This window comes from Macaca fascicularis, chromosome 13, assembly GCF_037993035.2.
Source record: "Macaca fascicularis isolate 582-1 chromosome 13, T2T-MFA8v1.1".
Lineage (NCBI taxonomy): Eukaryota > Metazoa > Chordata > Mammalia > Primates > Cercopithecidae > Macaca > Macaca fascicularis.
The window spans coordinates 94,420,909-94,443,503 of NC_088387.1; the positions used below are offsets into that span (position 1 = coordinate 94,420,909).

At 44.0% G+C, this 22,595-nt stretch overlaps 1 protein-coding gene across 5 annotated transcripts in view; it reads left to right on the forward strand.

The window, feature by feature from the left end:
- The window catches only part of RBKS (ribokinase), a 112,162-nt gene that overhangs the window by 76,073 nt on the left and 13,494 nt on the right, over positions 1-22,595 (forward strand). The window contains exon 8 of one of the 5 annotated variants that reach the window (XM_005576241.5): positions 2,886-5,012. The exons of the other annotated variants lie outside the window; for them this stretch is intronic. Within the exon in view, the coding sequence (XP_005576298.1) occupies positions 2,886-2,951 (66 nt within the window). The 3' untranslated portion in view covers positions 2,952-5,012. Of the gene's footprint in view, positions 1-2,885; positions 5,013-22,595 lie in introns of those variants that run through there. 5 annotated transcript variants of the gene reach the window in all.

The following is a 22,595-nucleotide window of genomic DNA, read 5'->3' on the forward strand; positions in this document are numbered from 1 at the left end:
GAAATATAGGCATGAGCCAACACGCTGAGCCAGAACTTAGCTATTAATAATACATTTGAAAACAGTATTCGTTTATTAAAATGACTCTTGTTCCTTGCCATTTTGCAGTTTTACTACAGGGAACCTAGATCTGAATTTATTTATACTGCTTATGACTCTTCTTCCAGAATCTCAGTATTTATGGTTTTCATCAATTCTGAAAAACTCACAACCATTTTCTCTTATTGTTGCCTTTCCCCTATTTTCTCTGGGAACCCTGTTAGATATTCATTCTCTCTCTCTCTCTCTCTCTCTCTCTCTCTCTCTCTGTCTCTCTCTCTCTCCACATACATAGATAGAGATATATAGATAGAGATATATGTAGACCTTCTCTTTCTGTTCTTCATGTCTTTTAAATTTTGTCTCTTCCATAATTTCCATATCCTGGTCTTTCAGTGCTATATTCTGGGTTATTTCTTCAGGTCTTTTGCCCAGTTCATTACTTGTCTTTTTAGCCATGTCTGATTTGTTTAGAAACCTGTTTTTGTGTATAGAAACCATATATTTTATTTCTAAAATTTCCATTTGATTCTATCTCAAACCTGCCCATTCTTTCATATGGTAGATTCTTATTTTAAAATTTCTTATTTTGTCTTTAATCATTTTAAACATATATCTGTAGTTTCTTTTAGCTGACTCTATTATCTGAAATTGCTGAGGACTAATTTCATGTCTAACTGTTTACTCTGTTTCATGGTAGATGTTTTGTCACATGTTTTATAATTGTGGTCTGTGAGCTTATCTTCAGTGGTACTTTATCTGTGAGAATCCTATGTAGTCTAGGTTGAAGGTATTTCTTGCCAGAGAAATTTGCCTTTGCTTCTGCCTGCTGCCCCAGGAGTATCCCTAGCTGAGGAATACTTTTATTTTGATCTCTTGGCTTGTGAATTTCTGGCCACACGGGTAGTATAAATTTCAAAACCCAAACTGCCTAAAAACAGGATCACGTTACAAAGTCTCAGTAACAGGATTTGTTGCTGTTTCTCTGAGCCGGTGCTGGAATTTTGTTTTCCTGGTTCATCTTTTCTGTAGGAGTCTTAGTTCCATCACTCCACTTTGCTTGAAACCCACCTTTTGTCCAAACATGGCCATTAAAACCGAAGTCCCAAGATTTACCAGGACCAGCACACTGCTTGGATGGCCATAGTTTATGCTCTTGCCATGCTAGTTTTTAGAACTCTCTTTGTTTTTGGACTCTGGGAAAATCTTATTTCTATTTTTTAGATATATTAATAGTAATAAGGCTTCTGTTTTATCCCAGAATTCTGAGTATCTTGTAGAAGGAGAGTTTTCAGAACTCTAGGCTACAACATTGCTACAAAGAGAAGCCTAAATTGGTTTCTTCACAGGCAGTGATCACAGTCAGGGTCCTCAGGCTGCCTTTCATCTTATTCTCAGAGCATCGTGGGAGTTCCAAGACTAATGATACAAAAGCGGCCTCTAGAACTGAAAACAGTTCCTTAAGAAATAGGAAATACCCTATCAGAAAGAATGGCAAAATGGAATGAGGCACATCCCACTGTATACTTTCTTATTCAGCACACTTTGAATTTTCCACATGCCACGCAGTGGATATGCACTGGTATACCAGGGACACACTGACACAATAAGACAGTCCCTGGCCACAAAGAGCTTGGAATCTAGAAGAGTGCATAGTCCATACAGTCAGAATGAGAAGTCTCATGGTGATGTAGTGGAGGGAGCCCACCTAGCCTGAGGAGCCCAGGGAAGCTGTTTGAGAGGGTAAGGGAAGGAGCCAAGCTGAAGGATACGGCAGTGGCCGCTTGGTAAAGTGGCACCCAGGCAGAGGCAGCAGCTCATGAAGCAGCTAAAGGGAGCATGGCGTATTTGTGCTGCTTCAAATAGTTCTATTTGGAAAGACCTGAGCACAAAGGAGAGTGGGAAAGGATGAGGTGGAGAGGTGGCAGGGCTGGGTTGTAAAAGGTCTCCTTTGCCACTTCGGGGAATTCACACTTCTGAGGGCAGTGGGGAGCCATGTAAGCAAGGGATACATTTGATCAGATTTATACTTTATAAAAAGATTAATATGGCTGCTGTATGAAGAATAAATTGGAGTTGACAAGACTGGAGTCAGGGAGAACAGTCCAGAGACTGTCGTATTGATCTGGGTGAGAGAGGGTGGCAGCCTGGACTACGGATTCTGAGAAGTGGGTTTAAGAGCTCATGGGAATTCAGATGACATAAAGATAGTTCATTTCCTTAAAAAAAAGTGGGGATGGGGAGAGATAACTAAGATGGTTATTTCATAGTTGAAACAAACAGATCATTCTGTCAGTCTGAGTGGTTTTCCACATTTTTTTTTACTCTGACTCACGTAAAGGCTAAAACCTACTCCCACTAGAAAGAGTTCCTGTCATCAGTGATTCTCTGCAGATAGCACAGAAAGATGCCTATATAACTTACAAAAAAAAAAATTAAAATCTCAGGTGATCCCTAAATGCCCTTCCATCCGGTATGCCTGCCTTCTAGGGAATCACTGATGTGTGGAACAGGCAAGCATTTGGAGCAGAAATCGATCCTTCATTTAAAGTAACTGACATTTGAAGTAACTCTTTTGCAACATAATGCTAGTTCAGATACTTGCCCTACCACCTGTGCCTTAGACACTAGCTTATTCCTGGTGGAAACACAGCCTTCACGTAATTATGCATCCTTCCCTGATAAAGTGACAAATCAGCCAGTATATGACGAATTTGGGTTGTGTAGACAAATATACCAGGTGCACCAGCCAAGACAGACACAGTTGGTTGTGAATCATCCACACCAGCTTTCAGTGCAGTTAGATTCACAGAACAATTGCTCAGTTCCTTCCTTCATTTTCACAGTGTAGACCTGGCTCAAGACCCAAGAGTGAAGCAGCAAGTGTGAAGAAGCAGAAACATTATAAATAACCCAGAGAATCCTTTTATAACAGCAACTGCCTACTGATTTTGTGGCCTAACAGCTCGAGCAAAAACGAATATAAATACAACATTGTGCAATGACTAATTACTCAAAATTTTGTGCATCAGCAGAAGTGGAACCTGTGGTTGGTGCTAATATTATGAAATGCCTTTGCTGTTTAATAATCTGGTAGCTCTATATTATTTAGCATGCACTTTTCTTGAAGAACAATGATTTTATTTCAAGTACCTCTCACTGAAATAAAAAAGCAGCTGTTAGAAGATGAACATTGGGCAGAAAATATTTTAGCAAATCTTTTGTAAGATACTAAGTCCTACTGGATTAATTGTTTTCTGTCTAGAATGGTGGAGTCACAAAAAAAAGGCGATTGCTGACCACAAAAGGCAAAAGGCCAACCTTTAGAACTCAGTGAATCACTAACAGACATTTTAGTTTTAATTGCCATTTACTCACCAATATATATACAAAGCTCTCATTAATATTGCCTGAAGAATGGGCCCTTTTTAATTCCATTTTTAGCTCGCTCTCAGGATTCCACTTCTCTTTTATTAATGTGGAATTCTTTAAATTGTAGAATAAATTAACCCACCGCAGACATTTTGGGCAGAATGGGGTTTTCAGCAAATTTTCAGCCTCCACAGGCCATTCTTCTCAGCAGCTTGCCAGCCAGCAGAGCGGTGAGGGCCATGGCTGGGAGCAGCACCTGCCCCTGAACTTGAAGAGAGGCTAGAGCAGCCCACTGGGCTCCTGGCCCAAGCACACTCTCAGGGTGACAGTGTCCTTCACATGTTCCTTAGGCTGGCCAAACAAGGGATATGCCAGTGGGTAAGCCACGTCACCATAAGGCTACTGGGCACAGCCAGTTTCAGCCAAAGAACATTATGGTTGAGCTGCACTGATGTAGCCATATTGACTCACGGACAATTTTCACATTATTATAAGCAAAACAGAAAATATTCTTTTTTAATTATCAAGAAATGTGAAAAAACAAAGAGCTTCATCTTATCTCCAGTTCCCATTCCTGGGGTGAAGTGAGTGATAGGTAAAGATTAAAAATGTAAGAGTTTTCAGAGATGGCTGAAGATTACCTATAGGATGAGGCTCAGGCTTGGGCCGAGGGTGGAATGAGGTATAGAAAAGGGAAAGGATCAGGCATGTCTGTTCTGTATATTATTTGGTAATACAAGACAGTATATCGACATTTTTACATGGTCATTTTGATGCAAATGTTATCTCAAAACAGCTTCATCAAAATGCTCCACTTCAGTCCTGGTCTGACCAGCCAGCCCAGAGCCCATCACAAACTAACAAAGCTGAGAATGGACCCTGAGACACAGTCAGGCCCCAGATGGAGCCAGCCACTGGCCTCTGTCAATATGAACTAATGACTGACTTGGACCGGGAGCCATTTATCACCAATAGTGGGGCCACATCTGTCCATGGCACCAAACTGTGAGGTAGGTTGAGCACCACAACCAAGCACCCAACCTGTGTGAAGGCTGAGATGACCGAGACACACTGTGTCAGGCAGGGGATTTCTTGTGTCTTTGACTCAATTTTAGATGGATTCCAAGTGATGCAGTTATTATGATTATCTGTACTCTTTTTTACAAATGGGTACTAAATACTTGTAGGGTACCAATAAAGGAGGAATCTGGCAGTTCTGGGATGAAGGTTAATAGAGTTTTTCTTGTTCTGTAGTAGTTGAAATGTAATCAGTGTATTGAAATTCAGAAGATTAGTGTCATTGGTAATACCACTTACAGTTGCTTTGGGCAGTGCAGTGCTGCCCTGAGCATATCTTAGCCCCACCTTACTTTGATTTTGCACTCAACCCCTTATTGATCCTTCTCTGTTCTCACCTATCTTAATGAAAGAAGGCTTTAGCCTCATAAACCTCATTCCAGATAGAAATACATAATTCAAGAGAAACACTGATGTCAAAGAAGAGAAGGCATACCAATTTGTGTCAGCATTTGCTGTAAATTAGAGAGGAGTACAAGGAGAGTTTAATGTAATGTAGAATTGGAATTAAAATAGAACCAATATTTAGGCAGTCCTCCGCCTCTTTTTTCCCCTGCTGTGACATGAAGGATTGACTTTCTCTCAGCTCAAGTACCTAATGTAGTTCATTTTTTTTCCTTTCTGCTGGGATTCCCCCCCACACACACAAAATACTGCATATTTATTTCTGGCATCCAAAATTAAATATTTTCACCTTTTCCATTCCAATCACAACCAAAAACTCAGGGTAGGAATAGTGGGAGTTTCCCTCCTCTTCACACCTTTGCAGCATAGAAAGGACCTCTGGTGGCCGGGTGCAGTGCCTCACTCCTGGAATCCCAGTACTGTGGGAGGCCAAGACAAGAGAATCAGCCTGTGCCACATAGAGAGACCCCATCTCTACAGAAATAATTTTTTATAGCCAGGCGAGATGGCAAGTGCCTGTAGTCCTAGCTACTCAGGAGGCTGAGTTGGGAGGATCGTTTGAGTCCAGGAAGGGCAAAGCTACAGTGAGCCGTGACTGCACCACTGCACTCCAGCCTGGGTGACAGAGTGAGATCCTGTCTCAAAAAAAGAAAAAAAAGACCTGTGCCATGCCAGTATAATGAGTTCAGCTGTTGTAAATATTAATCCCTCCTTAATACAGTACTAATGTGGGTGTTACCGCCATGGTTTCTTTTTTCCTAAGCTGGAGTATAAAAGGTTGATAGTGAACATCTCACAGTGTACATTTGTACAAGATGTTCCTGTACACTTGTGAGAATTCTTTAGCACACATCCAGGAGTGTTCTTCCTTTTAAAGTGGTCACATTGGGAAGCTTCACATTCAGACCACTTGTTGTTTTCAGAACCTTTTTGGAGCTCTTTATTTGAATTTTTGCCAGAGCTGATCTTGTTCTTTACAGCTGCCCATTGCTTTTGGCCAATGGTGGAGTTCCCTAGCTTGATCCCTCACCTTAATAATTAGACTTGGCTTTAAACAATTCACTCTTTCCAGAAATAAATTCCTTAGGATATGATTCTCAAAATATGGCCCTAATGCCAGCAGTATCAGCATCACCTGGGAAGTCATTAGAAACACAAATCCCAGGCCCCACCTTAGATTTAATGGATCAGAAACTCTGGGGATGGAGCCCGGCAGTCGGTGTTTTAACAAGCCCTGCAGGCGATTCCAGTGCATGCTTATGTTTCAGAACCACTGACTGAGATGAAATGTGCCTCCATTGAAGATATTCAAAGATATGCTACAGATTTTGAAGGTACTGAAGAGAAGTTTCAAAATATTTTTGAGCAAAGTTAGAATACATTTATGGCCTCCCCAGAGGACTGCTTTAATGGGGACTGGGCTTTAACCAAGGTGTTCAGTTCTATCACCTAGCCATTTGACCTTGAGCAAGTTCTTACACTTGGTTTCTCATGTGGAAAATCAAAGACCCACCCTACCTACCTCACAGGACTGCAATGAAATTCAAATTTAATCACATCTGCAAACATGCCCTGTAAACCAGAAAGTGCTGTGGAAAAGTGAAAGTAATGTCACTCTGCAGGCAGAATTCTGGTAGCCTGCGCATTATGTCAGGGAAATGAGTGGGGCAAAGGCTTATATTTATCATTTCGCTGGCCAGATATTCCTTTTTGTCTATATAATGGCCTTATGGCTGTGTCTCAGATTCTGCCATTTCAGTCCAACAATTCATCTGGTATTAAGAGAGAAAAACCATTGCCTGATTAGTAGCTATAAAATGCGAGGAAAATATTAATATATCCATTTTCAGGTCGGTCCTGGTGGCTCACGCCTTTAATCCCAGCACTTTGGGAGGCCGAGGCTGGCAAATCGTTTGAGCCCAGAAGTTTGAGACCTGGCAACATGGCAAAACTCTGACTCTACAAAAATATACCAAAAAAATTAACCACCCACCTGTAGTCCCAGCTACTTGGGAGGCTGAGGTAAGAGGATCACTTGAGCCCAGGAGGTTAAGCCTACAGTGAGCTGAGATTGTGCCATTGCACTCCAGCCTGGGCAACAGAGTGAAACCCTGTCTCAAAAAAAAAAAAAAAAAAGAAAAGAAAAATATATCCATTTTTTGGCTGGGTGTGGTGGCTCATGCCTGTAATCCCAACACTTTGAGAGGCCAGTGTGAGTGGATTACTTGAGATCAGGAGTTTGAGACTAGCCTGGCCTGTATGGTGAAAACCCATCTCTACTAAAAATATAAAAATTTCCCAGGCATGGTGGTGCATGCTTGTAGTCCCAGCTACTCAAGAGACTGAGGCAGGAGAATCGCTTGAACCCGGGAGGCAGAGGTTGCAGTGAGCTGAGATCGCGCCACCGTACTCCAGCCTGGGCGACAGAGTGAGACTCAGTCTCAAAAAAATGAAAATTAAAAAAAAAAGAAAAATATATCAATTTTCAAACTTGCTGTTCCCTACAAGGTCCCAGGAAAGCTCGGAAATGAGTCATCAGGGCTAACTACATTGCATGGATACTGAAGCTCTCGTGCCTAGAACATGGCACACACCAACCGTGCAAGGGTCTTATCCTAAAACCATCATTTTATGCCTGTGCAGGGGTGTCTGGACCTTCAAGGAGGGAGCTCAGTGCTCATTGCCACACATTAATCACTGCAGAGAGACCGAAAAGAAAAGCCCTCAAGAAAATCAGATCTATGGAAACTGAGATTTACAGACCAAACCAGTTAATGCAAGTTTGTCCAACACAAATTTGTAAACTTTCTTAAAACATTATGAGAATTTTTCTTCGATTTTTTTAAACCTCATCAGCTATCGTTAATGTATTTTGTGGCCCAAGACAATTCTTCTTCCTGTGTGGGCCAGGGAAGCCAAAAGATTAGACACCCCTGATGTATCTGTGTTCAAGAAGAATGCGGATGGATTTTTACCTTAGAGATTAGCCTTTGCAAACAACTTCATCATAGAAATTCTTTTTTTTTTTTTTTTAAGACAAGGTCTCACTCTGTCACCCGGGCTAGAGTGCACAGCTCACTGCAGCCTCGACTTCCTGAGCTTCAACAATCCTCCCACCTCAGAGTACCTGGGACCACAGGTGTGTACCACCACACCTGGCTAAAGTTTCACATTTTTTTGTGGAGATGAGGCTTTGCCATCTTCCCCAGGCTGTTCTCAAACTCCTGAGCTCAAGCAATCCGCCGGCCTTGGCCTCCCAAAGTGCTGAGATTACAAGCTTGAGCCACCGTGCCGGACCAGGAATTCTTTAACAGCAATCTTCTGGTGCATTTATAATTTAATTTGAAAACTTTACAAACTATTTAATGAACACTTCTGGGCAGGAAGGAAGCTAAACCTGTTGCCTCAGTGCTTATTGGGAATGAAGTTTCAGTAACACAGAACCACCTGGCCAACACCAACTTCACTTTTCACACAAAGTGTCAGCTAAAATCAAGATTAGGTGTGAGTATATTAATAATTGGTTAATTGTGGTTCCATTATTGGATAATTATGGAACAATAAGCTATTGGTTAATTATAGAATTAGAATATGAAATGATTTTGCTCAAAAATGTGTCCCCACTTAACAAATCTCTAGAGACAAAGTAGATAAGTGGTTCCTAGGCCTGGGGATGGTGGGGAGGAATGAGGAGTGACTGTTAATGAATATGAGGTTTGTTTCAAGGGAGATGAACAGTTCTAAAAGTAGATTGTGGTGATGGTTGCTCAACTCTAACTATACTGAAGAACGTTGAATTGTATACTTTAAGTGGCTGTATTACATGTATATTAATTATACATATTTTTAAAACCCAATAGCTAATGAATTATAGAGCCAAGACAAAAAAAAAGTGCCTATTTAAACAACAGAAGCAAAAATAATATCAAAACTTTGCTGCATGCAGTTTTAGACTTGATTCATATGAAAGTGGTCATTTGAAATACCTTAAGCTGCAAAATACTTTTTTTTTTTTTTGAGAGTCTCGCTCTGTCACCCAGGCTGGAGTGCAGTGGCACGATCTCAGCTTACAACAACCTCCACCTCCCGGGTTCAAGTGATTCTCCTGCCTCAGCCACCCAAGTAGCTGGGATTACAGGTGCACACCACCACACCGGCTAATTTTTGTACTTTTTTTGTGTGTAGATGGGGTTTTGCCATGTCAGTCAGGCTGGTCTCGAACTCCTGACCTCAAGTGATCTACCCACCTTGGCTTCCCAAAGTGCTGGGATTACAGGCATGAGTCACTGCACCTGGCCCCTGCTCTGTCTTTTAATTGCAGAGTAATTAAAAAATGGATTATCTCAGACTAATAGATTTTTTTTTTTTTTTTTTTTTTTTGAGACAGAGTCTTACTCTGTCACCCAGGATGGAGTGGCACAATCCAGCAGGGGCACAATCTTGTCTCACTGCGACTTCCACCCCCTGACTCAATCAATCCTCCCACCTCTGCCTCCCAAGTAGGCGGGACTATAAGTGCATGCCACCAAACCCAGCTAATTTTCCTATTTTCTGTAGAGACAGGGTCTCACCATGTTGCCCAGGCTTGTCTTGAACTCCTGGCCTCAACTGATCCTCCCGCCTCAGCCTCCCAAAGTGCTGGGATTACAGACTTGAGCCATCACACCTGGCTAATAATTGAAATTTAAATGTCAAAAATCAAGGTGGCTGGTAGTAGAAGGCAAAGTCACGAACATTTGCGACATAATGGTTTGTCATGTTCCCTACAGATTTCTTTAGAAAAAAAAATCAGTACTTACATAATAATGATAAGAAAACTGAACTCTCACTGTCCTTCATGATGCTCATAAACTGACCTGGTTAGGGAAGGCTGCAAGGTTGAGGTTCAGGAAAGGATGTGATCTCATCTTTATGATAGAAATATGCACTGATAAGTTAGAAAAATTCAGATTTTGGCCGGGTACAGTGGCTCGTGCTTGTAATGCCAACACTTTGGGAGACCAAGGCAGGAGGATCACTTAAGGCCAGAAGTTTGAGACCAGCCTGGGCAACAAAGAGAGACTCCATCTCTATAAAAACATTTTTTAAAGAGAAAAGAAAGAAAAAGAAAAATTCAGATTTGAGCTGTGGAACTGGGCTCTTGTGTAAGTGGCGTTGTGCCTAATGGTATGTTCACAAACAGACCGCTCAGTCCTGTCTGCATAGGGAGAACCCTTCCACTTTCCCACCTTGGGAAAGATAGGCCATGCCATGCTGGTTTTCATCTTCTTGTTAAATTCTGCAGCCATAAAAAAGGATGAGTTTGTGTCCTTTGTAGGGACATGGATGCAGCTGGAAACCATCATTCTTAGCAAACTATCACAAGAACAGAAAACCAAACACCGCATGTTCTCACTCATAGGTGGGAACTGAACAATGAGATCACTTGGACTCGGGAAGGGGAACATCACACACCGGGGCCTATCATGGCGTGGGGGGAGAGGGGAGGGATTGCATTGTGAGTTATACCTGATGTAAATGATGAGTTGATGGGTGCTGACGAGTTGATGGCTGCAGCACAGCAACATGGCACAAGTATACATATGTAACAAACCTGCACGTTATGCACATGTACCCTAGAACTTAAAGTATAATAATAATAAAAAATAAAAAATAAAAAAAAAAATTCCTCACCCCAGGGGTTGAGCTTCCCCAGGACTCACTGGTGGCCATGGGGACTGTAGACGCAGGTAAACAGGAGAGGAACTGGCTGACAGAGGTAGGGATTTCTCATTCAGTGGGAGGAAAGCAGGGAGTATTAGCATGCATTGAAGTTAGGGTGGCTGCTTAGGGCTTCTTAACTCACTAGAAGACCCTAACTGGGCCACTGGTAGTTCTTTGGGACAAGAGGTCCTGCTTCATTTTTTTCTCAAACTTTGTTTTTTTATCATCACCCCACTCCAAGGAAACTTTTGAGACTTCTTTTCCTAATCATCCTCCCTCTTCCCCATGAAATTTTTATACCACGTACACACACATACACACACACACACACACACACACACACACACACACACACATATATATATATTCCTTGACCTACAGTGGGATTACATTCAGACAAACCAACCGTAAACTGAAAATATAATTAATCGAAAATGCGTTTAATACAGCTAACCTACTGCTATACTTGAGATGTTGTCCCTGCCAAATCTTATGTTGGGTTGTAATCCCCACTGTTGGAGCTGGGGCCTGGTGGGAGGTGACTGGATCATGGGGGTGGATTTCTCATGAATGGTTTAGCACCATCCCCTTGCCACTGTCCTCAAAATAGTGAGTGAGTTCTCTTGAGATCTGGTTGTTTAAAAGTGTGGCGGTGGGGCACAGTGGCTCACGCCTGTAATCCCAACACTTTGGGAGGCAAGGGCAGGTGAATCGCCTGAGTTCAGGAGTTTAAGACCAGCATGGGCAACATAGCAAGACTCTTGTCTTTAAAAAAAACAAAAACAAAAATTAGCCAGGTAAGATGGCACACACCTGTAGTCCCAGCTACTCGGGAAACTGAGACAGGAGGCTGGCTTGTGCTTAGGAGGCTGAGGCTGCAGTGAGCCATGGGTGACAAGAGTGAGACCCTGTATCAAAAGCAGAAGTGCGTGGCATCTTCCCCGTCACTCTGTTTTGCTCCTGCTCTCCCCATGTACCATGCCTGCTCCTGCTTCGCCCTCCACCATGAGTGAAAGCTCCCTGAGGCCTCCCCAGAAACCACGCAGATGCCAGCGCCATGCTTGTACAGCTGCAGAACCATGAGCCACTTAAATCTCTTCTTTATAAATTAGCCAGCCTCAGGTATTTCTTTATAGCAATGCAAGAACTGCCTAACACAGCTACCAAACATTATATTACAGTTTGTACTGAATGTGTATCACTTTCATACTGTCATAAACTTGAAAAATTATAAATCGAACCATCATAAGTTGGGACCGTGTGTGTGTGTGTGTGTGTGTGTGTGTGTGTATACTGTGGCCCTTTGGAGAGCATTTGTGTAATATCTAAGATTTCTTTCACACACCACCAAGAATGGATTTTGACCCCTTTCGGGGAGATATAGGCCCAGTTGGGAATGCATGCCCCGGATGAAATGAAGGCTGTAGGCAGGGCCCTTCTGTTCGCTCTCAGTGAGTGGTGAGGTTGATCACATGGAGTAAGTAGATCAGGTGGCCCTTTATCCATCATTAATCAGGATAGGCCCTGACCTCAGGTTCCAGCACTGCACTGCTAGAGGAATATCTTCCAAAATCACATTGTTCCTGCACCATCTGTTCAGCCTGCCTGCCCTGCCCTCCAGCCTCTGCTACATCTCCTCTCCATGGGTGGCAGCCCTCTGTGCAGTGGCTGGCTAGCTGTGGTTGACAATGGAATGCTCCGTCAACTTGGCATTGCTGAGGATGTGCAGGCTGTCCCTGCCAGCAGTAACCCTGTTCCCATCCTGTCCTGCAGCCTCACCTGCCCCAGCTCTAGGCCTCTGCCCAGAAGCCTCTCTCAGTGTTCTCCCTCTGCACCTCCTCCACAAATGAAAGCATGGGGAATGGAGACCCCAGCACACAATGGTGATCATGGCTGGAACTCTCTGGAGCCTGACATCCCTCATAAACAAGGCCACAGGACACTGACCTTCACCTCTTCCTGCCTCCAAGTGCATTCCTGGCCGCCCTTATCCTTCTACTCTGAGCTGGAAACATAAAGCCAGTCACAGCGCAAACCCCTTGCCTCACAATCCTATGGATTGTGCCCTAGGATGTTGACCTTTGTTTCTTAGATGCCTTGTCTGGCCCCCTCTGACCTAGGTCATGGGCTTTCACTGCCAAAAACTTGAGCAACATAAGGGGCCACTGAGATAATACCATCTTTGTCTGCCTCACCTTTGTTGAACACCTGCTCTGTGCCAAGCACTGTGCTAAGCCTTTTCACATACATAACTTAATTCAGTCTTCACAATAGCCCTATGAGGCAAGTTCCCATTGTACAGATAAATAAACCCACGGAAAAGCTGAGTAACTTGCCAGAGGTCACACAGCTAGTAAGTGGTGAAATCAGGACTTAAACCCAGGTCTGTCTGAATTCCGAACCATTTACTGCATCGTCCCAGTTGAAAAAATCACATTTTCCAGTTGTGCGAATAGAAATAAAAATGACACAAGACCTTTACTGCCAGTGAAAAGGCAATGAATTTACCATTCTTAAAAGATGACAGAGCTGGCCAGGAGTGGTGGCTTGCACCAGTAGTCCCAGCTACTCAGGAGGCTGAAGTGGGAGAATTGCTTGGGCCCAAGAGGTTGAGGCTGCAGTGAGCTGTGATTGTGCCACTGTAACCCAACCTGGGTGACAGAGCAAGAGCCTGTCTCAAAAAAAAAAAAGACACAGCTAACAAAAAGGCAGAAGCAGGACTTAAAACCAGGTCTGTTTGACACCCATATCTCCTGCCTGTCAGTGATTAACCCTTGGAGGACAAAAAATGACTTTTTCGTTCCCAGGCCCAGTCAGCTAGATACTCACGCCTCAGCCTCCTGCAGACAAGAACAAGGCAGAAGCCCCATTTTTAGAACTTGGAAGCAAGCACAGAGCAAGCCTGGCCCCTGGGCCAGCATAAGTATGAGCCGTCTCAGCAGCTGGCACAGCCCTCCTTGAAACACTCTCCCTTGAAGAAATTCTGACCTAAACCCAGTGTAGCCAGCAAGGCTGACCTTGTTGGTGGAATCTAGTGGCCCCGGTATGGTGGTAGGAGGTAGCAGAGACCCTGGTGGTTTACATTTGCCCTCTCTCCCTTTCCTAAATCCCTGACAATATTCTTTTTAAAGAAATAATGCATTGACTTATGATTTAGTCATGTTTCATCCCATTTGCTTTTCCCTGGCTTCTAAAACCACAAGCATGGCTGGGGAATTCATGTCCACAGTGTAGGCTCTGAATAGCTTTGTGTAGGGAGAGGTTTTGAAAAGAGAAGAAAGTGGCATCTACTTGTGAGATGGAATGCATGAAGACATCGGGGAGGAATGCAAGGGCTGTAACTGTTAGGGTCCCTCGGCAGTTTGGGTAGTGACTCATTCAGCGTGGGTACGGATTCCTAACAAGTGAAGCTTGGTAGTGACGTCATTCTTGCAAGATTGTCTGGGATCTGTTAGAGCTGCCTGACAAGGTCTTACCTTGGAGACTTTCATCACTGGGGGGTTTTTCCCAGCCACACTTCATACCCATCATTTCCTCCAGCTTGTCCCCTTTTCGATCAACTGGAATTTGGCAAACCAGAACTTTCACACATCTGTTCCATTGTCATCCTCCTACAGGGCGTTCCTGGGACAGTGTGTGCTCCTCACCTCGTCGCTCATTACCCATCCTCCTGACAGTTCTTGGTTCAGTCAGTGCCTACCTCAGCTATGGTCCAGGTCCTGCACTAGGTCTCAGGACACAGAAGTGACGAAGACAGGTGTCCTACCCTCGAGGGGAGGGCAGGGGGCAACCAGAGGGCCTGAGACTGGTGGTTTCAGGGACAGCACAGTGCTTTGAACATAGTGCTAGGCAATAAATATGTGATGACCAAGTTAATACCCAAGCTGCATCTCCAAAAATGAGTATAGGAGTTAGCCTAGGGAAAAATCCACGCCGAGGTGTCTCTATGTGCTGAGACCCATAACTGAATAGGAAGAAGTAAGTTCCTTAAGTGAATAGGAGGAAGTAAGAGATGAAACTGGAAAAGTGGGAACCTCATGTGCCATGTTAAGAAGTTGACGGCACGGAGGCCACATGGACAGATTTGCAGTAGTGTAGAGGATGGGCTGGAAGGGTCCAGACTGGAGGTAGGGAGACTGGCTAGGAAGTTAATGTGACCCTCTGAGGTGATGTGAACATTATTGGGGCAGTGGGGGTAGGGGTGGAGACGAGAGGACAGATTTGAGAAACGTTTAGGATTTAAACTCAGCAACTGGTGATTGATTAAGTATATGGGAAGGAGATACCCAGGAGAACCCCAGGTTTTCAGTGTGGAGGTGTCACAAGCTGAAAAGATAAGAAGAGGCCCATTTTAAGGCAGAGTTTTGAGTTCATTTCAGCCGTGTTGAGTTAGAGTTGCCTGCAAGAGACATGAGCCAGGTTGAGCCGGCTCACAGGTGGTTAGATACACAAATCCAAAGACAGACGAGAGTCTGGGCTAAAGATATTGATTTAGGACCCATTATATTCATAGCAGCTGAAACTGTTTGGCTACATATACCCCAACTTCCTCTCTCGATCCATGTGTATTTATCTAGGACTTTGGCGTCTACATGACCATTTTTCTCTCTGCCCCAATGCTGTCATGATGTGGGATGAGTTCAGTGCCATGAGGATGAACCATTACGAAGTCTCATAGCTCCTAGATGCCCTCTACTCCAATGACTCTTCACCTCCATTCCATTGCAGCCTCCCACTCCCATGACAACCTCCAGGACATGGCTAGTACCTCCTTGAAACCACTTCAGTTCTCTGGTAAAACCTCACATCCTCCTCTCCAAGCACCCCCTGGCTTTCACCTCTGCTACACCATTCCCACTTGTCTTAGTTCCCTGCACTTTCTCCTTGCCTCTTGACCTCTCTTCTTTCCTGATCCAGGTCAGACTCTCTGGTTGTTCATCTGAAATATTCTTTCCTGAAACCTTTGATTCTTTTGTACCCCTGCTCCTTCCCCACACCTGCCCAGGACAACACTAGTTCGCCCAGGACAACACTAGTTCATGTTCTCTGCTCCTGCCCCAAGCACACAGAGGAAAATGGGCCCCCCATGCAGTGGATTCTCACTGGACCTTCACAGCCTTCCCTCCTCCATCCCTGTATTTCTTCATCACTACAGAAAATATAAGCCTTCCCATGGGGAAACGGGAAAATGTGGGCAGTCTCTTTCCCCCAAAATAGCTTCTCCATCTGCTCTGCTGCTGGATTCCTGCACAGATGACCTTGGTACAAATCTCAACTGCCATTTACCACCTTTTCTTTACACTGGACAAGTGATTTAACCTCCTTAAATCCCATTTTCCTCAGTGTAAAATAAGGATGGCCCAGGGTTGCTCCTGGCGTCTATGACACTCTGTGCAAATTATTATAGAAGAAGCTGCCCATCTGGATAGGCACACAGCTCAGTGAGCTGGCCATGGCCCACAGCCCACTCTCAGCCCTCAGCTGGGCACCCTTGCGCAATGCCACTTTGCCTAACCATACACCACAGCCCCAAATAAGCCTACCTCCCCCAGGTTCTAATGAAAACAAAGGCCATAACATGCAAAGCACTCAGCAGAGAGCCTGACTCTGAGCAGAGCCTCAAAACAAAAGCTATGGAAGACCAGCAGACTCAGATTAACATGGAGGTGTGCTCTGCTGGGGATGTCACACATATTTCCCAGCTCCACAGCGTTTATTAAGAGAGCAGAGCCTTAAGAAGCAGGAGGCCGTGCGCGGTGGCTCACGCCTGTAATCCCAGCACTTTGGGAGGCCAAGACGGGTGGATCACGAGGTCAGGAGAGCGAGACCATCCTGGCTAACACGGTGAAACCCCGTCTCTACTAAAAAATACAAAAAACTAGCCGGGCGAGGTGGTGGTCGCCTGTAGTCCCAGCTACTCGGGAGGCTGAGGCAGGAGAATGGCCTGAACCTGGGAGGCGGAGCTTGCAGTGAGCCGAGATCGCGCCACTGCACTCCAGCCTGGGCGACAGAGTGAGACTCCGTCTCAAAAAAGAGAAAAAAAAAAAAAAATAAGCAGGGACATGAGTCAGGTACGTTCAGTGAAGGAACTAACCCATGGCCATAGTCCACGGCCCAGGCAGGCAAGGGACAGTGGGAGGGAGGGGGGAGGGAGGCAGCTATGGACAGACAGGATTGTCTGAAACAGAGGGGAAGGGAAATGAGAAACCAGCCGCCCATGGCAACATTGCCTCGGGCCCTAGCAGCAGAGGCTGCCCACCCAGACCCATACCCAGCTCCAGGCGCTGACCTCAGGGGCGCCCGCCTTTCAGATTCTCCCCTTGGGGTCATCTCACCAGCTACTCATGAGTGTCATCTCTCACCAGCCCTGCCAAGTCCTCAACCCTCCCCACTGGCACCCCTCCCACCCCCACTAGAAGGCTCAGGTATTCCATGGGGCCAATTTTCCTGTCCTAGAACTCAGAACCCAGAAGTGTCAAGGACCTCAGGAAGGCAGGGGTTTCAGATGCCACACCCATTCTATAAGAGCAGCTCTTCCTTAAGAGGAAATCACTGTGAGAAGGCAAAGGGTAGTAGCCACATGGGTATTATATTGAAGGAAGATGAATTATGCCATCACCCCTTTTGGCACAAAAATAATTTTCAGTAAAAGGTTAAAACCATCATGTTGTATCAATGAGAACTATTTCATTATTCTAAGAATGATTGATTGGAAAGTACTTGACTTACAGGAAAATCACAGTGATACAATACAGCTCCTACTTTTAAAGCACTTTCCATTTAAAAAAAAAAATCATACCAGTGTATAAAAATAGTTATACTGAAGATGTGAATCAACAGCCAAGTAATTTATTGGCACTTGAAAGCTTTGTGGTATAAATAGATTCAACAATGAGAATATCAAGTAACTCTGGGCCGTGGCAACCTAACCTTCATTTTCACTAACACAAAAGAAAGTCACATGTAGTTCAGCAAGGGCCATCTGGTCACCTTAGAAGAGATCATGGGAAGAGAAGAACATGATAGAGCTAGGACCAATAAGTCAGGTCAGCTCAAAGCAAGGGACAAGGCAGCAGGAGAAACAGAGGGGACAGAGTAGTACCACCTACCCTAAAGAGAGTTCAGATTGTCCCAGAGCAAAGTCTTGTACAAAAAACATTCAGCACAATGAACTCAGAGTCCTAAGAGAAATACAAAGGGATTACAGGATGTCAAAAGGAAGGGAGACTCTTCTCAGCTTGATTTCCTTCCTTTTTCCCTCCCTCCTTGCCTGCTTGCCCCAAACCTTCACTGGGTGGTGTAACGTGATGAGAGCAGGAATCGCTGGGTCTGGGTACAAAGTGCAGCTCTGCCATTTACCAGCTGTGTGACTCTGGACAAATGACTGGATGTTTCTGAGACTCAGTTCCCTCAAGTGTCAGTAGGGGGTGGTCGGGGGGTCAGTGTGAAGATGAAATGAGGTCAGTGTTGTGTGTGTGTGTATAAATACCCAGCTTTGCTGCCTCTTGATGCAGAGCAAACAGGAAAAGTTCACTCTCTTCCTTACCCTTCCACTCCTCTGTGAAGAGTACAAGGCCTTTTCTGCCCCTTTTATGTTTAAATTTCAAAGAGTTTTTCCATTGTTGGATGTAATGTGACTTTTCAGATCAGCCTTCTTGTCTTTGACCTGAAGGCCCCTGTCAGCCAGGAGGCTCCCTGCTTCTTTGTGGTTTGGGGCTCAGTAGTCCAACTGCTGCCCTCTTTGTGAAGAAAAACACAGAACCCCTGCATCTCACATCTGGTGAGAAGGTGGAGACTGGGGCATCTGAGAGACGGTCCATCAGCAAGTATTAATTGAATGCCCAGTACTTTTAAGGATTGTAAAACTCTAAGGAGTCAGCAGGGAAAGACATGGACAGGATTTCCGACCTCTCATGAGAGTTTAACACATGGAGATTGCCTCTGTCATGGTTCTTGGTTGAAAACAGAAGAAACCAGCAGTGGTCTTGGCACAGGGTGCTGGATACCATCACAACAGGGCTGTCACTAACATCCCAGGCCTCAGCTTTTTGTTTTTTGGCAATCACTGTCACAGTTAAAAAGTGTTCCTACCAGGCTGGGCACAGTGGCTTACACCTGTAATCCCAGCACTTTGGGAGGCCGAGGCAGGCAGATCACCCAAGGTCAGGAGTTTGAGACCAGCCTGGCCAACATGTTGAAACCCTGTCTCTACTAAAAATACAAAAATTAGCCAGGCGTGGTGACACACACTTGTAATCCCAGCTACTTGGGAGGCTGAGGCAGGAGAATTGCTTGAACCTGGGAGGCGGAGGTTGCAGTGAGCCGAGATCGCGCCATTGCCTCCAGCCTGGGCAACAAGAGCGAAAACTCCAGCTCAAAAGAAAAAGAAAAAGAAAAAAAAGTGTTCCTCCCAATCCTCTCATTGTTCATGGGAGTGTCATTGTCTAGTTCATGATTACAGTGGAAACTGCCTCAATGAGGTTGGTATTTCCAAGTGTGGGAAAGAGCTTCACTTCAGTCCACCCCAACTTGTAGCAGATGTCCCCTTACTTAAAAAGAAAGAGAAATCATTCAGGGGCAGGAATTGGCCCATTTGCAAATTCACAAAGAGTGACTGATATTGATTTCCTTCTTACACATGGGATTTTTAAAACCTTTTTTTTTTTTTTTTTTTTTTTTTTTTTTTTTGAGACGGAGTTTCGCTCTCGTTGCCCAGGCTGGAGTGCAATGGTGCAATCTCGGCTCATCACAACCTCCACCTCCCAGGTTCAAGCAATTCTCCTGCCTCAGCCTCCCAAACAGCTGGGATTACAGGCATGTGCCACCACGCCCAGCTAATTTTGTATTTAGTAGACATGGGGTTTCTCCACGTTGGTCAGGCTGGTCTTGAACTCCCGACCTCAGGTGATCCACCAGCCTCGGCCTCCCAAAGTGCTAGGATTACAGGCATGAGCCACCATGCCACCACAACTTCTTTAATAAAATTTTTTATTTTTAAAAAGTAAAACTTACAGAAAAGTTGCAGTAGTCCCATATACTCTTCACCTAGTTTCCCCGATGTTAGCATTTTGCCACATTTGTTTGATTGCTTTCTCTCAAAATACATTAATATCTTTTTTTCGATTTGAGAGTAAGTCACAAACATCATGATTCTACCTCTTAGTACTTCAGGATATGTCTCCTGAAAAAAAGGACATAACAAAAGTACAATATAATTATCAAATTCAAGAAGTTTTACATGGAGATAATCTTATATGTACAGTCTAATAATGTCCCAATAGTGGTTTTTTATAATTTTTGGTTCAGGATCCAATCCAAGACTATGTATTGCTTTAGTCTCCTTGAATATGAAACAGGTTCGTAAACTATGTTGTCTTTCATGGCATTGATATTTTTCGAACAGCACAGGCTCATTGTTTTGTAGAATGCATGTCAATTTAGGTCTGTCTTATGCATTTGAGGCAGGAATGCTACATCCGTGACCTCGTGTCCTTCTCCAGGCCCCACATCAGGGAGCAGTGGTGTCAGTTTGTCTTATTATCGGTGATACTACTGTTGGCCACTTGGTTAAGGTGGTGCCTCCCAAGTTTCTCAAGTGTACAGTCACTCTTTTTGCCTGTGTAATTAATACATAATCTGTGGGGGGGATTATTTATAACTTGTAAATATCCTACCTTCATCCTACCTTTACCCAGCAGTGTTAATGCCTCCACTGATGATTCCTCCCTGAATCAGACAGCACTATGATAGTTGCACAATAGTGACTTTTTAAAGGTTTTTACTAGCTGGCATTCTACTGTAAGGAAGAATTTTTCTTTCTCCAGTATTTATTTATTTATTTTATATCAGTATAGACTTGTGGATTCTTAATAACATTTAATGTCACTGTTAACAATTGATCTATTTTCAGAATCCTTTAAGTAAATTGCTTTTGCATTTTGTGGATGAGTCAACCTAATTGCAATCAGAGCTCTTTCTTGATGTGGACTTGACCATTTAATCTATACTCCACTCTACACCAAGGCAAACAGGAAGTAGAATGCTGAGCTTTTGTAGGAATTGTTAGGTTAAGCACATAGGTTGTTGAAGTGTTTCAAGTAACTTTGGCAAAATGAGGTACTCTGGGCCCGGGCACAGTGGCTCATGCCTATAATCCCAGCACTTTGGGAGGCCGAGGCGGGCGGATCATGAGGTCGGGAGATTGAGACCATCCTGGCTAACACGGTGAAACCCTGTCTCTACTAAAATTACAAAAAATTAGCCGGGCGTGGTGGCGGGTGCCTGTAGTCCCAGCTACTCGGGAGGCTGAGGCCAGAGAATGGCGTGAACACAGGAGGCGGAGGTTGCAGTGAGCCGAGATCATGCCACTGCACTCCAGCCTGGGCAATAGAGCAAGACTCTGTCTCAAAAAAAAAAAAAAATGAGGTACTCTGGGAAGATATCATAAAGGAGCAGGGCCTTCTAAAGAAAGACAGCAAACAGTTTTGAATGAAGGCCCAAAAAGGTAAAGAAGACTGGCAGGATCCACAGCTTCCAAACTAGACACAGAGAAAGGGGGACTTGGCAGAGCAAGAAGGAGCAGGAGAAAGGCAGAGCATAAACCAGCAGTGAAGTGAACATGCCCAGTCTGTGCAGAGGGTGTGCAAAAGAGCAAGGGAGGTCAAGGGAGGAAGTAGAAAAATAAATGAAGAAACAACATGTGTTAAGATTTCTGGTCATTGATTTTAGGTTAAAAGATTGAGCACCAAGGGATGATAGATTCCGTGGAAACAAAGCCATCAACTTTTAATTAGGGAAAAGACAGAAATGCTTTTGGTCAGAAAGGAAAGAACTAACAATTGTTTAGCTTTTATTTTTTAATTTATCTCTTCTATTGAAAGTTGAGCTGTTTTTTAATGTTCACAAAATCCTTATGAGAAAGATGTTAATAACTTCATTTTATGTATAAGAAAACAAAGTCACAGAGAATTTACATTAATTTCCCCAATGTCATAAAGCTAGAAAGTGGTGAGGCCAAGATTCACATACAGGTCTGTGTTACTCCAAAGCCCACGCTGCCAGAAGAAAGAAATCTTTAGACTGGAAGAGCAGAGGTAGAATTCGAGCTCTCAGTATAAGGACAAATAAATTCCCATATGCCAATCAAAACACTTAAGCATGGCCCACAGTAAATCTCAATAATTATCTCAACCACACACTTGGGAGTAAATCAATAGTAAACCCAGGAAATAACTGTCAAGGTTTTCAAACCTGACATTCCTGTATAACTCAATACACATACCCACTCCTTTGCCTTTTTAAAAAATCAGTTGTATTAGATATAATTTTTATACAATAAGATTTTACCCATTTTCAGTGCAGATTCAATGAGTTTTGATGAATGTATGCAGTCATTTAGTCACTACTATAATCATAACCTAGAGTATTTTTATCACCCCAGAAAGTTCCTGTGCAGTCCTTTTGCAGTCAATACTCCCCAGCCCTTGACCTGCTTTCTGCTGCTACATTTTTGCCTTTTCTAGGATTTCATATACATGAATTGATATTAGCTGGGGTTCACCAGAGAAATCAGATGGAGAGATGTATATGTATATGTATATGTATATGTATATGTATATGTATATGTATTTTGTGTGTGTGTGTGTGTGTGTAGATTTATTTTTTATTTTATTTTATTATTTTTTTTTTTTTTGAGATGGAGTCTCACTCTGTCGCCCAGGCTGGAGTGCAGTGGCGCGATCTCGGCTCACTGCAAGCTCTGCCTCCCGGGTTCATGCCATTCTCCTGCCTCAGCTTCCGGAGTAGCTGGGACTACAGGCGCCCGCCACTACGCCCAGCTAATTTTTTTGTATTTTTAGTAGAGACGGGGTTTCACCGTGTTAGCCAGGATGGTCTTGATCTCCTGACCTCGTGATCCGCCCACCTCGGCCTTCCAAAGTGCTGGGATTACAGGCGTGAGCCACCGCGCCCGGCCCAAGTGTGTGTGTAGATTTATTATG